We start from the raw sequence: 17,891 nt of genomic DNA on the forward strand, positions 1-17,891 counted from the left end.
AGAGAGTTATGACATGAGCTTTAGTGATAGCACAAGAGCGAGAGGGGCAGTAACCACACATGACAGCCAAATAAAACCACTTTATGAGCTCTGCCCTATACGTTTCTAGTGAAACAAACAACTGCTTCATTCACCCTATCCATGTCTTCTTTCACACACGCGTGCGTACACACACACACACACACACACACACACACACACACACACACACACACACACACACACACACACACACACACACACACACACACACACACACACACACACACACACACACACACACACACACACACACTACAAGCAAGCGCACACACAAACTCACTATTGATTCACATTCCTATCCTAAACTCTATGGAAATATATATTGATGATATAGACAAAATAGAACTGTACAGTCGTGGCTACACAATGCAGCAAGAAAGGAGGATTCATGAACTGAACTGCATACATACGCTATCTGATATGTGTATATATATATCTTTATTTGTTTATTTAACCTGTTTCTAGCCTGTGTTTCTTTCTCTTCTGCTCTCGCAATCCTCTATCCTCTCTCTCTCTCTCTCTCTCTCTCAAGGAATACTACAACAATTCAACCACTTCTTTACACCTGTAAACCTGTAATGTGACAATAAATATTCTCTGCCTCGATCGTTTTAATAACATTCAATTCCCATCCGATTTAAATAGCTAAATCAAAATGATTCTGTGGAAGGTAAATGTTGTCAAAGCATCTCCCCAATGTAGATGTTACAAATTATTTCCCAAGTGTACTGCAGTCACTGCCAACCTCCTCCGCTGCCCTGGGGAGGTGTAGACAACCTCCTCCAAAACACATGAAGTCGCCAGCCACTTCTTTCAACGCGATAGTGAGGAGTTTCACCATGAGAGCATACAGTAAAATGTGAACAGAGGTTCACGCTATCTTCCCCAGTTCCCCTCCCCACTGAATCAATCAGTAAGAGTTGCTAGTGCAGCGATAAAGACACAATTCCCTGCTGGTTTCCCACCCGCGAACACTGCCAATTGTGTTCGTTGGAGTGCCAGACCAAGCTGGAGCGGGACCTGGTCCTCTGCGGTGGTGGGTAAGTGTTCTACGCCTTTGGACACCCCCGCGGTAAGAGCTTTTTATGACAAACTGCAGGTGGAAGACTTGGGAGGCTCTTCCAGGATGGATTCTCTGCGCAGGTCGTTTGGCAAACCTCCACTGGGGCCCCACAGGTTGAGCTCACCATAGATCCCTGTCTCTATCATCTCCTCCTGCCAGGGAATGGGGATGTTCCCTATGGCAAATTCATCAAAGAAGGCCTTGTCAGGGTCATCTAGCTGCACCCCTCTGACTGTGGAGAAGGCTCCCACATCATCCAAGCTCTTAGCGTAAACAGTCTTGGAGTCCGGCACGAATGGGGGGGACAGCAAACCTAAGAGGAAACACAGTAAGGTGCTAATGTGAAGAGTTATAGACAGGCAAAACAATGAATAACTGAAATGGCCTGTAGCATCATGTCATAGATAGACATTATGATTGTCTAATGTCTACAACATGATACGCTCAGTCATTCTTAATTCCACTATTTCTCAAAGACACTAATTTTGCATGTGAACGGTTTCTCACACATACCAAATTATCCAGCCATCCACACACACGCGCACGCGCACGTGCATACGCACACGCACACACACGCACACGCACACACACACACACACACACACACACACACACACACACACACACACACACACACACACACACACACACACACACACACACACACACACACACCTGCATCCAGCTTCCTCCAGTTGATTTGACTGAAGAAAACATGAGCCCTGATTTCATCACAGGAACCATTCTTGAAGCCCAATCTGTTGGTCACATCCTTGCACAGCAGGGCCTCACAGATTGATTTGGCCTTCTCACTGAACTTCTCCGGGTAGGTCACTGGCTCATTCAGGATGCGATCCTTCAGCTCCTTGGGTTCCAACTGGGTAGAACATGTAGTAGAACTACAACTTAACTATTCCAATGAAATACACCAAGAGCACAAACAAAGGATTATCAAATAAACATATGGAACTGGAGTGGACACATTTTCTTCTTAAAGGTGTGTAAAACCCTACTCACTTTCAAAACTGCCCTTATCCAGTTTAGTAGACCTTGTATTGTGAATTGTACTTCCTACTGTTTCTCATGTCTTACTAAATAAAGTACATCAATCAATCAATCACACCAAAACCCCAGTATTGAACCACTTGAGCCTTATTTTCACCACTTAAACCCTATACTTGGTTGACCAGAGTCCCTCAGGGCTCTAAAGTAGTGCCTTTTTGCTCTACATTAAATATCTTCTCTGAAAATAGCCGATCGACAAGCTCACAACGCATTATGAGGATGCATTGAGATCAGCTATTTTGTGATCAGCTATTTTGTGATTTGTGATTTGTGATCAGCTATTTCGTGTATTATGTGATCAGCTATTTTGTGATCAGCTATTTTATACGAAACTTTTCCCCAGAATACAGATGCTGGGGTTTAAGTGGTTAATGACATGACCAAAATAGGTAGGGCCTACATGGAAACCAAAGTTAAAGTGGTTTAGAGATCTAACACAATCTAAATCCTTTATTCATTTAAACTACTCCCTCAGTCCTTTTGAAAAGAAAATAGAGATTTTTCTTTCCAGTCTTCCATGATGTTTTGGTGTTGTTTTGGAAGTAGCCATGGAGAGACAGCAGGTCCAGGACCTTACAGGTTTAGTTTCACCGGCACAGCTCTGCTGACAAGCCCTGCATTATTTATCAGCAGTGCACCTTTATCAGACTCTGTTTAGATTCAGGTCATTCATTCATTCATCTCCACTGATATTCATGTTATAGTATATCACAACACCAACTGCTTTATGATGGATATTGTTACATTTGTGTGTAAATACGGCATATGCTAGCAATAATATACGTTTTTCACCCATGGCAATCTTGTGGCCCAGACAGTTAGATGCCTTACCATAGTCTATGTAACACAAACCAACCTTCACCAGCAAAGCTGCCTTCTTCAGGGTCGAGATTAGAAATGTTTGAGAATAGGATCACCAATCCCAGTGACCAAGTATATAGGGAAGTTAAAAACAGGTTCAGTGGTAGGACACACACAACTGTGTATATTGTATTAACCTGATTTCTGATCTGTTCTTTATTTTACATGAAAGTATGGGAACATTTTAGACTGTATATTTGTTATTTTCCCACTTACACTTTGATAATTGTCCTAAAACTAAACTTGAGTCAGTAGGACAACATCACAGCAGTGACAATACACAAATGTATGTGGGGAGGAACCTGTTTTAATCCTGCCTGTAATTGGTTGCTTCACCTTACCTGTGATTTGTGATCCTTTGGACATGTGTATATTTAAATGTGTCAAACATTTCTGACACCAACCCTGAAGAAGGCAGCTTTGCTGCCAAAATGTTTTGTTGTCCACCATCAAATAATTTGGATCTAAAGCGACGCCTATATATTTTTATTGCTTTCTTTCGTTGGCCAGCACCTCACTACTACAGGTGTGCATTGCATCTCTTTGGACTGATCGCTGGACTTGGTCCTGGACCTGGTCTATGTCCTGACATTTTTTATTTAAAAATAATACTCTCAAAGAAGTATTGTAAGGTGCAGTAAAGTGGCATGAGCTGCTATCTGTTTAGACCTGCATGATGGTAGCAATATCAGCATCATGCCACAGGTAGGCATGGTTGAGCTATGGAATTGTGGATGCCTATGTGTGGCGTTCAAATACTGGAGACATCTCAAGAAGAGATTGAAACGTGTTTAAACAATAAAACACAATAGGTAATACAATTCTGAGAATTAAGAATGATATTACAACTTACAGACATAGCGTATGACACAGATATAACGTAACCAGAGTAAAAGCACGATCAAAGGAGACACTTAACAAAACAAGTAAAGAAGAGAGAACGGGAAAGAGTAAAGGAAGTTTCTTTAACATACCTTCTCTCCTCGACTCCTGAAAGGCCCTTTGGCAGCCATGAACTCATACAGAGTGACCCCCAGCGTAAAGTAGTCCACAGACCAGTCATATTCCTCCCCTTTCAACAACTCTGGTGCCATGAAACCTGGGTGTGAAACCAAGGTCATTACCCTCCTGTGTCTTGGTAATACAAAAAGGACTTTGCTCTAACAATACAATTCTGACCTTAGATAAACATGGTCTAAAGATTTTTTACATGCATTTATACATAAATCCAAACACAGCTCAATCAAAGCTAGAATCCCGACAACTAAAGACTGTTGTCATCTACATTATGTATGGTGTCATTAAAGGAGACCCTTTGAAGCTACTCTGTAACTGTTGCCAATAGACTGGCTTTGCAGAGCTGTTGAATGTTTTTTTACTTGAGTTTGGTCTATTTGAAATTGTTTTCTTTATCAGCTGACTGAGGACGCATAGTGCTAGAGCGCTTTGGTGGTGCAGATCAATTTGGTGCTAGATGTTTAATGTAACAAAAGGAATAGTGTGAAGGTCATGGAATGAGCAGATAAAGCTCCTGATTTCTATAATTGTGACTGTAGGGTGCTGCTTTTTCTCTCTCTCTCTCTCTCTGTCTCTCTCTCTCTCTCTCTTTTCTAATTTCCTCTAATTTCAATCTATTAATAATCTTCCTGAACATAATTTTGCGTTTTTTTGTGTCTCTAAGATTATACCCAATTTATTAAATGTTATACGTGTATATGTATTGTAGTTTTTTGTGTTGTGTATTGTAGTGTTTGTATGTCCAGCCTTGTGGGGAAGGTTGGTGGGTGGTTGGAGAGGGTGGAAGGGAGTTGTGGGAGAAAATATAAAACCAAAGAGTTGTTTTATTTTCGTAACTTGAATGCAATGTCATGTGTACATGTCTCTCTTTGAATAAACTTTCCTTAAAAAAAAAGTTTTCTTTTTATCTGCAACATGTAGAGTCAGTCAGTGAGTCATTTGCACATACAATTGTTCATGTAATCAACTCACTCACACATACATTGCTAATACACTATATAAAGTGTAAATAGAAAACACAGAAGAGATGCTTATGGATATATATATCATTATATGATGATGATTATTTTCTTTCCCCTAAAATTGAAAATGTAACCCATGAACAGGAAAGTTACTATACACACATCACCCAAAAACTTTTCTCATTTGTGGATTCTGTTTCAGTGCTTTCAGTGCTCAGGTGAGAGCTGGTGATTTGAGAGGGCAGAGAGAGAGAGAGGAAAAGTTGGGGACCCCCTGGAACCCCCTCAAGGACCCCTGGGGGTCCCCGAACCCCACTTTGAGTACCACTTAGTGCACTAACTGGTTGAGTTACCAGTAACCCTCCGAGCCGGTGATTTGTAGGTTGGTTTAGTTCATTAGAGCACCGTACCTGGAGTACCAGCATAGCCCTTGATCTTGTGTTGGCCGTCAGCCAGCTCTACAGCCAGACCAAGGTCAGAGATACGAACGTGACCTGCGAGAACAAACACGAGCACAATGTCAATTACACGTCACTAACGCACACGTCGGGCCTATACGTCTTTGACTCATTAGCCTCCAGTAGTCCAATGATAACTCAAAGATGCCCTTGTGTTAGAAGAGAGAGTTGATAAAAGTGTGTGAAGGGGAGATGCATTTGAGTGCACACTTTTATTGTACAATTAATTGCATGTCTGTGTGAATGTATATGTGTATATGTATGACAGAGTGAGCGTATGCGAAAGTGAAAGAGCGAGAGAGTGAGAGATTGAGTGAGTGAGTGTGAATGTGAATGCAGCGCATGTGGGCTGACCCTCATTATCCAGCAGAACATTCTCTGGTTTAAGGTCTCTGTAGATGATTCTCTTCTGGTGGAGGTGTTCCATTCCCTGGATGATCTGGGCAGTATAGTAACAGGCCCGCGTCTCATCAAACCCAGGGCTGTTCTCGTCCACATTATAGATGTGATACCTAGTCAGATTGGAGATGAACACGGGTTAAACTGATCATCTTCAAAATAAAAATATTGGATGGATGTAGAAACAAATGCCACTGTGTAAGTGAGTGAGAGGACCTTTGTTAATCCCCATGGGGAAATAAAAAATATTGGATTGATATAGAAACAAATGTCACTGTGTAACTGAATGAGGGGACCTTTGTTATCCCCCAGGGGAATTTCAGTTTCGGCTTAATCCAGCTGATGGCTGTTCAGATGCAGATGTATAGCGTTGATTCGGCCGGGAAGGCAAACCCTGGATCTTGGACTTACAAGGCACCGTTACTAGTCAGCTAAAGAGCCAGGCTCTCTAGTGAGCAGCAACGCAGTACCCTACAGTCTAATCGTCATCCCGGGTTTGAATCCCGGGCGTTACACAGATACTGTATGGGCGGGCCGAGAGGCAACCCGGTGACCTTCTGATTACCAGACGGCCTCTCTACCCACTCAGCTACAGCAGCCCCAAGTGAGTGAGTACAATGAATGAGAGAACAGTGGGTGTGTGCGTGTGTGTCATCTGACCTCAGGTCTCCTCCATTCATAATGGTCATGATGAGACAGAGTTCCGTCTTCGTCTGAAAAGCGTACGCCAGTGAGACAATGAACCTGCTATGGACACGAGCCAGGATCCTTTTCTCCACCATTGCGCCCTAAAACACAGTAAATTAGATTGTTGTCATACATACGTCAGTATTTGTTCCTGTGTGTGTGTGCGTGTGTGTGTGTGCGCGTGTGTGTGTGTGTGTGTGTGTGTGTGTGTGTGTGTGTGTGTGTGTGTGTGTGTGTGTGTGTGTGTGTGTGTGTGCGCGTGTGTGGTTCCGTCTGTCCGGCGCTGTTTGTCTGTCCTTTTTCAAATCTGTCAACTACAGTAGGTAATGTTTTAAATTTTTAATCACAGAGCAATCATCCCTCAAGGAAGGCTATGGGATAAGCGTCCCGCCAGGCTATGGACCGGAACTAGCCAATCACAGACATTCACAATGGGCGGTGTTGTTGCTTGAACACTATTATTTGCACCCCGCCTTAAATCATTATAGTAAGGATTCTGCATTCATGGTCACCGAATGTGTTTCACAATTTGTCATAGATTAAACGAATATAACAGCTAATGCTTGTTGCAGTACATGCCTCTTATTCTTATTCAAACACACACACACACACACACACACACACACACACACACACACACACACACACACACACACACACACACACACACACACACACACACACACACACACACACACACACACACACACACACACACACACACACACACACACACACACACACACACACACACACACACACACAGCTGTTCCATTTATAAACACAGACATTCATAAGGAGCTCAATAATCCTATTAATACCAGGCTTGGCTTATCACATAAGCCAAAGATGGCTATTGTTCCACACAAAAAATGTAGATATGATGACAAAAGGAGCATCCATATAGATTGTGTGCAGAAACACTACTACATGTCCATAATATAAAAGCACCGTAAAACGATGGAAAAGCAGGAATATAATGCATGTGGCACCATAGTAACCTATTAGCTCTCACATAAACCTCACATGTGGGAGAATAAAACCACCATGTTTTCCAGAAATTCTGAGTGATATCTTAATTTTAAATATACATAAAATGTATTATTTGCTGTCAATGTCTTTTATCTTTATTGTGTAACAATACAAACAATTGACTATAAATATAAAAAACCCTATATACTTCATTGACCGGTGTCTAATTCATAGTTATTATTGTGTAATAACTATGAATGGTGCTTTTACAGTAGGCTTACTTATAGCATGTGTCTATGGCAGTCTACGTTCCAATCACGCCATGTGATCTGATCGTAGCTATTGCTTTTGTACAGGACTTTCTGGCAAAATATTTCTACATACAGATCTCTTTTTTTAACCAAATAAACCTTGGCGGCCCTATTTTGGGCAAATATTCAAAATCGTTTAAATGTTTCACTTTTTTTAAGTGAAAAATGTGCAATGTGTTGTGAGCTTATTTGGCGTACAACAAAGCATATATGGCTAAAGTGATTTTAAATAAACCTTCTCTTTTTTTACTTCCAGAAGTGAATTCAACGCCATCAACACCATTTACTTGAAAGTGAGGACCAGTGCTGTGCTTACCGGAAAGCCTTTTCTTTTCTTCAGCCTTTTCTTGTTGAGCTTCTTGCTGGCATATAGTTTCCCTGTGCCCTTCATCATACACGCTGACACCTCCCCAAAACCACCTTTTCCCAACACACGGAAGTCCGAGAACCAGTGCTCATCCATGGGCTGCATTTCCAGCCATTTCCACTGCAGAAACCTCTTCAGGTGCATGCTCTCCAGGAAGAAAATGTAGGGCACTTCCTTGAGGAAGTCCATCACACAGTCCAGGGTCTCATTCATTAGGGCATCGCCGGCCTCCTGGTGCTTCTCTTTGAGTTTTGTAATGCAATTCTCCGGCATGAAGGGGCAGAAGTATTTGGCATCAGGCTCCATGTAGCGGGACAAGATGTTGCTAGCCTTCTGCACGCGGTCCTCGTCTTCTGCATTGTTATATACATCGATATCCTTCCAAAGGCGGCAGGGACCCTTGTATTCGTTGTTTGCTTCCAGAAACTCTTGGAAGAGGCGATTGCCAATGGGCTGCTCCACACACACAAACTGGAAACTGAGGTCTAAGGTCTCCACCAAGCTCTCACACACTGTAATGTGTGGCAGTTTGAGGCGCGCGTGGCATTTCTTGTCACGGTTGGCTGCCGGGTTGGCGGTGCCGTCGAAGCTCCCGCGGGCCGAGATGTAGGCAGAGTTGGCCACTAACGTTGCACCCATATCCATGATGACAGGAAGGTGTCAGGGGGGCGTCAGGTATAGAAATTACCAAAGAGAGGTGCTCCTGGATGAATGAGGTCAGAAGATGTTTGTTCAGGAGAAAGGAAGAAGGTAGCAGACAAGCAGAAGGTCGACTGAAATCCTGAAAGGAAGTGACAGAGATATTGTCCTATTTTTTTCAGATTTCTTCCTGTGATTCAGGAGTGTATAATATTGTCTGCGCCCATCTGTCCGTTTGTCCGTCTGTCCATAACAATTCCACCTACAGAACGAATGGGATAGTAAGTACCCAGCCTTTACCCCGTCGCAGACTATGACAGGACCTGATATAGACAAAGATGTACCCTCCTTGCTCTCCCTCCCTCCCTCCCTCTCTCTCTCTCTCTCTCTCTCTCACACACACACACACACACACACACACACACACACGCACGCACACACACACACACACTCACGTGCGCGCACATACCCCTTGATCTACCTTACTCATCAGGTTTCTCTAAAGACTTTATCCACTAACTCCATAATACCTGTGAGCTTTCCCATGAGCACCGTGCAAAGCAACAGAGCAAGACAGAGGCAAAGGGACCCAGGGAAAGGAATAATGGAGACGTGGTGGTGTTCACACAGTGGGGGTACAACGAGTGGTATGCAGTGACTGTGAGAGCGCAAACGTAGAGCCACACAAAGCATCCATTGTCAAAAGTATAAAATCTTCCTGGATTGAAAACATCAATGTGGTCCTATCACCAGAACACTGAATCAACTACAGAGAGGGTTTGGCTCTCATGTTTTCAGTAAACATCCTTTGGTCTCCAAAATACTCAGAGTAATGTCTAATCTTATCTAGTCGTATCTAGTGGATTCTATAACATGTATAACTCTGGGACTCTGGGTAACAGAGGGTGCTGTTCATACTGAATTCATATACTGCAAAGCCTAATTTGTACTTATGTATTTATTTTCAACTGAAAATCTGTTATTTTTAAGTGACTAAGTATAAATTAGCCCTAAGTGTGCGTAGACTGTGTCATAGACTGTGACTGTGGTATCTGGCATTGTGTCATGAAGCCATAATGACAGCTCAAGGTGATCCTCTAGTTTGCCCAAAGGACACCAGTGCGGAAGGATACTTTTTACTTGTTTCGAGGTTGGCCAACCTTTGTTTCCGTACCAAAGCCATACCAAGACTTATCACTGCCTTATAAAAGCCTGAATCAAAGATAACACACGCACCACAGCTTGAGTGTCAGGGAAGGAGTTTTAGCATCATTTAGTATAAAAGCATTGACTGGCAACCAAATAATAACACAAACACTTAAAAAGGGAGTGGGGAGGGACAGGAGAGGGGAGAAATAACTAAGTTGAGTAAATAGTGCTAATAAGAGAGAAGAGACTTGTGCTGTGGATCCTGCTCAATACAGAACCTCAAGATGGCAACCTTGAAGGAGAAGAGAACTTGTGGGCAACGCTGTGAAGACTTTGGACGCTTTGTCTGGAACTCTGATGAAGGGAAATTTATGGGGAGAACACCAGCGAAATGGGGTAGGAAGAAGTATAAAAAGAAGTAAAATCTCACGTGGCAAAATAAAGCTAAAATATTTGCAACCTATGTGTTTAAGATCTCTTTGCACAATGGGACCAATAGAATATGAATGACTAGCAATTAGAGTCTAATATTTAATGACATGATATGCAAAATATTAATTTATTGATAAATTCAAGTGTCTTATTGTTTTCTCCTGCCAGGACATGCCATTTCACATCAGACACAGTCATTTGTATAATCTTAAATTGTTTACCAATGATACTATAACATATTCCTTAACCACATAAACCCCAGAATCCCTATTCTGGGGAGAACATTCGGCAAAAATTGCAGATCTCAGGGCAGACCTCACAGCGAGCTTGTAGATTGGTTATCAGCTAAGAGATTTGGTGTAGACTAGAGGGGGGAAAGGAGCCCTGTATCAAGAGCCCTGCGGGACACCGGTCAATGAAGTATATAGGGTTTTTTATATTAGTCAATTGTTTTTATTGTTACATAATGGTATATGGTACAATACTGATACACGCTGGTGACATAAATAGTTTCCCTTACAGGATCAGTCAAATATTAAATTCAATTTAACACAATTTATTAATAATCATCTATTGATGGCACAGAAATTATTATTATTATTGTGACTCATCAGAACATGAAATTACTGAAATAAGTTCTGACTATTCTGCCTTATTTGAAGGATGTACCATTGAAGGATGTAACACGATTACTTTGGATGTGATGTTCCAGGCAAAGTCCTCCTCATTAAAAACGTTTTTAATGGCATTCCCTTCCTCCCTTACTTTCAAGGCCCCAGGGGTCTTCAGGAAAAGTATAAAAAGTTGCCATAACTACTACAGGAGTAGTATGGCTCATGAGCCATAGATGCTGATTTTAAGTTGCCTTGAATCTAAATGAACTAATTATCCAAATGACGCCTCAAGTAGATGCAAATATGTGCATTTAGATTCTGCCCCGCACACACACGCACGCACGCACGCGCCACACACACACACACTCTCTCACACACACACACACACACACACACACACACACACACACACACACACACACACACACACACACACACACACACACACACACACACACACACACACACACACACACACACACACACACACACACACACACACACACACACACACACACACACACACACACACACACACACACACACACACCTGTGTGCTTACATACTTTATAAACACACAATACAAACACCGATACTCACGTGTGCAGCATTTTGTATGACTTTTCCTGTCCTTTTAATGTCACTGTACATGACTGTGTTTTCAGTGTGTGGACATAGAGATAAGCACAGTGGTTAAGATAAGACTTTAGGGGGGTTGTGAGACTCCTTCCCCTCTGTTTGATTTTACAATCAGATTATCCTAGCTCTCATCTACAGAGGGCACCTTGACTTCTGGCAGTGCAGGCCTTTATACCCAGGGTTCGATTTGCTGTGCTGATATTCCCCATCTGATCGTTGATTCTTTTAATCACCAGTGGTGGGGATATGTTTTATCCCTGTCTCTGGTCAGACTGAATACATGCATTTCCTTTTGGGAAAAGTAGACTGATAGATTTAACAACTGAATTATAAATGTACAGCATGTTAACCCCATCAACCCCGACGTCCCTATTTTGGCAAATAAAAAAATGATCTCCAAAATTGCCATATTTTTTTTTATTTTCAAAAATAGCTAAAATAGCACATCTACAAGCTCACAGCACGACACATGGCGATACACTGTGTGCTTGTAGATTGGCAATTTTTTGCTATTTGTTGCGCTTAAGTGATTGAAGTGAACTTAAATTGAACCCTTATATGCTCACATTCAAAATCCCAAACTACCTCCTGGGTAGTATGAATTTAAAACCATATCACTGGCTCAAAATTGCATAAAAGAATATATTGTGGACATTTTGCCAATGTGTCATCTCTCTCTCTCTCTCTTATAGTGTACATCAGTCTGTATTATGTGGCGTTCTATGTGGTGATGACAGGACTATTTACTCTAGCCATCTGGGTACTCATGTACACGTTGTCCCCTTATACACCGGACTACCAGGACAGACTGTTGTCGCCAGGTAACAACGCAACAGTAGTAGTACAGTGGTAAAGGCAATTACTTTAAATTAGATATCATGATACCGTATGTTACATGACCGTACGACTGCTGCAGCTTGCAGAAAATACGTTACTTTCAAAGGAAATAACTGAATAAGGTTTTCTTTTAAAATGAGCCTAATAGTTATTTTCTGTCTGTCCAGGGGTGATGGTGTGGCCAGACACCTATGGCGAGGAGCAAGTGGAGATCAACTATAACACGTCAGATCAGAAGAGCTGGATGAAGATGACCAACTGTCTTCACGATTTCCTGATCCGTTAGTACAGACTCCTCACGGCCCATTTGGGGTCGCAGACCCATTTCCATGGGTTGTAGTTGTTGTTTTTTTCAAAAACATTTCAAAAGATTTTCAGAAATGTTCACACAAAAAAGAAAAAATACAAAGGAAATCAGAATCAACTTTATTGTCACATCACAGGTGTACAGTGGGTGAAATTAGTTTTTGTGCAAGCTCCATCGTTTTAGTTATATCCATAAAAAAGGAGAGGAGAATAAAAACAACAATGTATCGACACATTTACACATAGTATATCTATCCGGTGCGGTAAGTACCTGAGGTAAGACATAAGGTGCGGTAAATACCTGAGATGAGCATAGCAGCAGTACAGTATATACTGTACATCATATGCTATGGACGTTAGTTAAGGTGCGAGAATAATAAAAATCAGCTCATTGTACATGGGATTAAGGAGTGTCAGCGCGTGTCGACCGCAAAGTCCACATAAGATGTGAAGATGAGCAAAAAGTCAAAGTCCAGCCTGACGACAGGCTGTGATCAGGCCTTGTTCAGCAATCTAACAGTAGCCGGGTGGAAGCTGTTCATGAACCTGGTGGTGTTACCCTTGATACTGCTGTAGGCCTCCTTGCCTGGCCGCGGTCGTTGTAGGGGTATGAACAGTTTGTGGCTGGGGTGGTGCCTGTCCTTGATAATGCCCTGGTCTTGGACTATATACACCTCTTCTTGTACAGTTCCTGGAGCGAGGGAAGCTCGCCTCCTATTATTATATATTTTTTTTCTCGGGCAGTACAGTTTCTGTACCAGGCTGAACCACAGACTGTTATAACGCTTTCCACGGCTCTGTTGTAGTACAGCCTGAGGATGCAGGGTCTTACTCCGAACTTCTTCAGGCTGCAAAACCGGTACAGTCGCGGCTGAGCCTTTTTTCTCACGTGCGTGGTGTGTGTCCCATTTGAACTCTTCCTCGCTTGGGACACGCACACCACGCACATAAGAAAATAGCAGATCTACTCAGCTCACGATGTGTAATTCCTAATGTATCTTTGTAAGTCTGGATCCAAGAGACACACCACATTTCTCTTTTGGGTTTTGAGCAGAAACGTTTTTGGAACCACCAAACCACCAAATTCGATACAGTATATGACCATTTTGGGTTAAAACAGCAGAATCTGCAACAAGCACAACAATTGTCTAAATGCTCTTTCTTTCTTTCTTTCTCACTCAGCATACAATGACACCAACCAAGCGCACTGTAACACACATAACTGCACTAAAGGCAAGTTCTTCATGCAGAAGACCTTCTCAGCACCTAATCACACCAAGTGGGTTTGCCCTTTCACCCAAAGCATGCTGGGACCCTGCTCAGGTCTGGAAGACCCCACCTTTGGCTACAACTGCAGCATGCCTTGTATTATCATCAAGATGAACCGGGTCTGTTCAGCATTATATTGAACCAAATAGTAGTGCAGTTTAACCACTTGGGCCTAGCATAGAGCCTAGTGCTGCATAGTAGTGGTTCTCAAAGTGGCCCGGGGACCCCCAGGGGTCCTTGAGGAGGTTCCATCGGGTCCCCAGGAAAATTATTTAATAAAGCATCAAAATCAGTTTAACCACTGTAACCCTATGTTCGACTATTTGAAAATAGCCAATCAACAAGCTCACAAGGCACAACGCATTGTGAGCTTATTTTCCAAACATCTTGGGAAAAAAGGGGAAAATGTGGAAGATCTTTGAAACATTTTAACAACACAAATCCTGTATGGATTTGTGTTGACATTTTTCAGACAGGGGTCCACGGTCAAATACATATTAATTCGGGGGTCCTCAACATGAAAAAGTGTGAGAATCACTGCTGTATAGAGCCCTTGGGAAGCCGGTCAACTTAAGTATAGGGTTTAAGTGCTAAGTATTTGCACTGCACATATATAAATGACAAAGACTGAGGTTGATAAACTTCATGTTGAATCTTTCCAGATCATTAATTACTTGCCTACCAACAACACTGAGCACCCTCCTTATGTCAACTGCACTGTGCTGGTGAGTAGGCCTAATAATAACCATATGAGATGTTCCACACCATAATGCAATATGTAGTCCTAACATGTTGTGCATGTTTTTTTATGCACAGGAGGGACAGGAAAACGTTGCACATATCGAGTATTTCCCTGAGGGGGGAATTCTCGATCTCCGTTACTTCCCTTATTACGGCAGACTGGCACAGGTAAGCAAGTGTGATAAATAAGAATAAATCTGCATAAATATTAGCTCTACAAATATGAGACAAGGAAATCAGAAATCATAACTTGCCCTCGTATAGCTCTGCTGTCGGGCAGAAACCAGCTAACTCCAAAAGTTTGAGGATCCAATGGAGTTAGTTGGTTTTGTCAGAAGCGCTTTTGAATACTTTTCATTGGTTCAATATTTTTTTAACCAACACACAGACGTAAAGGGTGTTCATTGTTCAATAGCACTGATTTATGAAAAAATGAAAAAGCTCAAAAATTGAGTTAGCTGGTTTCTGCCCAACAGCAACGATAAGCTATAACAGTGGTTCTCAAAGTGGAGTCCAGGGACCCCCAGGGGTCCTTGAGGGGGTCACCAGCTAAATTTGTTAATATAACATCAAAATCAGTTTTGACCAATTTACCCATATACATTGGCTAAAATAGCAGATCTAGCCGATTTGACGCGTTGTGTGAGCTTGTAGATCAATATTTTAAAAAGATATGAACAATTTTGAATATTTCTAAACACTTTAACAACCCAACTCTTGTATGGGCGTCTCCGGCACAAAACAAATTCCGCTGGCGGTCCGCGGCCAAACACACTAATGTAGGTGTCCTTCACAGGAATTTGAGCACCAATGGGCAATAACATTAAAAACAGAGGAACAAAAGATATGTGTAACTAGTTGCTTTCTCACCCGTTTCTGTTTAGCCCACATATGTCAACCCACTGGTAGCAGTTCGGTTCCACCTGATAGGGAAGAAGTCTGTAAAGGTCCAATGCAGAGCGGTTTCTGAGAAGATCGACTATCAAAACATCCATGACCCCTACGAAGGAAAGGTCATCTTCTACATCAAAGCTGGGAAATGAGAAATAACACAACAGCAGGAAGGGGCTAAAGAAAAGGGGTACTTGGATACCCAAGCATCAACCTATACTTGCTAGTATCAAGTACCAATAGAGTATTATTGCTCTTTGAAAACCTCAACCCATATGTATTCAATGTCATTCAGTGCCACATCATAACTGGCAATAAGTGGTGGAACATTTACTCAAGTACTTTTACTTATTTCCATACTTTATAGCCTACTTCTTCTCCATTACATCTCAGAGGAAAATATTGTACTTTTTACTACACTATTATTTGATAGCTTTAGTTAGTTACATTGCAGATTTAGATTAATACATTCATACATTAACTGATAAATGATGATGTAATACCATAGGTTAACCTACCCAGCATCACATAAAGTGATTAAAATCAGTCCCACCTTCACCAGCTGCAACATTACACAAAAGATTAATGCTTTACTAATTACAATACATTAATATATTGTATATTGTGAATCGGGCATTCTGTATAGTAATTTTACGTTCTGTATAATTTTGATGCCAATACCTTTGTACTTTTATTGAATACAGGACTTTTACTTGCAACAAAGTATTCCTACATTGTAGTATTGCTATGTTTACTTAAGTAAAATATCTGAGTGCTTCACTGCTAGAAATTACAAAGTTCTAACCTCAACTTCTAACATGTGTAAGAATCAGTGAAAAAACAATAGCTTAGTCTCTGTTGATGCTAAAAAGCACATGTTCCTGATGATTCCAAACTTTCTTTATAGCATCAGCCACTGATAAATCATTAACACACATTAACATCTACAGTTAACATACCTATTGCTGTTGATTGTACTAATATTTACAATATTTGCCAAGCTTTGCTGAATGATTCATTGTACTATCTGTATTGTTTTACGGAAAACTGAATTAAACATTTAAGCCCAGATAAGATATAATTATTGTGACATGGCACACACACAGAGCAATAGAGTACAGTAGGCCTATATCAGAGAAAAGGTAAGTTTTGATGATTCTTTTATCTGTTGAGATCTATGGAAAACACTTATCTCAGCCACTCTCCCCATCCCATGCGACTAGCTATTTTTCGTAAGCGACACCATCATAAAAGTAGAAATCTGGCTTCAGTGATGTTGTACTCTCAGAGATGTGAGGCTTTTTTTTTTAGTATAATTTTTATCCCACAATTTTGTAACCCCATTTTTTCACCCCCAGTGCCAATTGCCTATGTAATCCTGGGCGCTACTCTCCCTCTGCCAGAGATGTGAGGCTTAGATGATAATGATGCTCTGTGCATGACTGTAGTTACCTTTTCCAGAGGGTGGTATTCCCATTTCCTGTTCCGGGTTCTGTTGCTGCAAATTAAGCTACAGTATGAGAAACTGACCCGGAACAGCACACGGGAATGCCACTTTCTGGAAAAGGGAACTACAGTCATGCACAGAGCCTATAGGTCAGGAACTGAGAATGAAATCATGTGCATCAACTTGGATGATTTTGTTTTAACTTCATAGCAACAAAGATGTATTTACAGAGACAAAGTCTCCAAATTGCTTAATTTTCCGAAATATGTTATGAAAACATCTGCTCTAAAAACGACTAAAGACCAGTATCTTGACTGGTTACTTACCTCTGTTAATAGGATGAGGTTTCTTATAATCCTGCTGACTGCAGAGTTTGTGGGTCAACAGCTTACACACTGGGACGTGCCTGACTGACACACACAAACAAACATGTACATGCGTATGTACGTACATCTTATCATCTGAATTATTGGTAGTTACTAGATTATCTGAGAGAAGGGATTGATTTCTTGGAGATCCTGATCTCCAAAAGTGGTTACCTCGAAGGTGATTATTGTTTCATGGAACAGATTAGATTTGAGCACGTCGACCTGCATCATCTGCTTATCCAATCATCCATCGCTCGGCTTCTGTCTGCCTTCCTGTATGAGTACAGACTATGAGTGTAGAATTGCTAATGGATTAAACTAACTAGTCAACACTTCCCTCCAGCTGTAGCAGAAG

At 41.6% G+C, this 17,891-nt stretch overlaps 2 protein-coding genes across 2 annotated transcripts; one reads left to right on the forward strand and one right to left on the reverse strand.

Moving 5' to 3' along the window:
• Positions 1-1,125: 1,125 nt before the first annotated feature.
• grk1a (G protein-coupled receptor kinase 1 a) lies at positions 1,126-8,849 on the reverse strand (the record flags this gene model as incomplete). The annotated part of the gene is made up of 7 exons (XM_080452319.1): positions 1,126-1,418; positions 1,781-1,982; positions 4,006-4,130; positions 5,421-5,504; positions 5,823-5,980; positions 6,528-6,655; positions 8,154-8,849. The coding sequence occupies 7 exons, from the start codon at positions 8,847-8,849 to the stop codon at positions 1,126-1,128; spliced, it is 1,686 nt and encodes a 561-aa protein (XP_080308445.1).
• A 1,427-nt stretch (positions 8,850-10,276) lies between these two features.
• Positions 10,277-15,873, forward strand: LOC308099170 (potassium-transporting ATPase subunit beta-like; the record flags this gene model as incomplete). Its single annotated transcript, XM_080447791.1, has 7 exons — positions 10,277-10,388; positions 12,370-12,498; positions 12,682-12,795; positions 14,003-14,208; positions 14,752-14,814; positions 14,906-14,998; positions 15,715-15,873. The coding sequence occupies 7 exons, from the start codon at positions 10,277-10,279 to the stop codon at positions 15,871-15,873; spliced, it is 876 nt and encodes a 291-aa protein (XP_080303917.1).
• Positions 15,874-17,891: the final 2,018 nt, after the last annotated feature.

This window comes from Gymnoscopelus braueri (assembly GCF_963280865.1).
Source record: "Gymnoscopelus braueri genome assembly, chromosome: 1".
Taxonomy (NCBI): Eukaryota; Metazoa; Chordata; class Actinopteri; order Myctophiformes; family Myctophidae; genus Gymnoscopelus; species Gymnoscopelus braueri.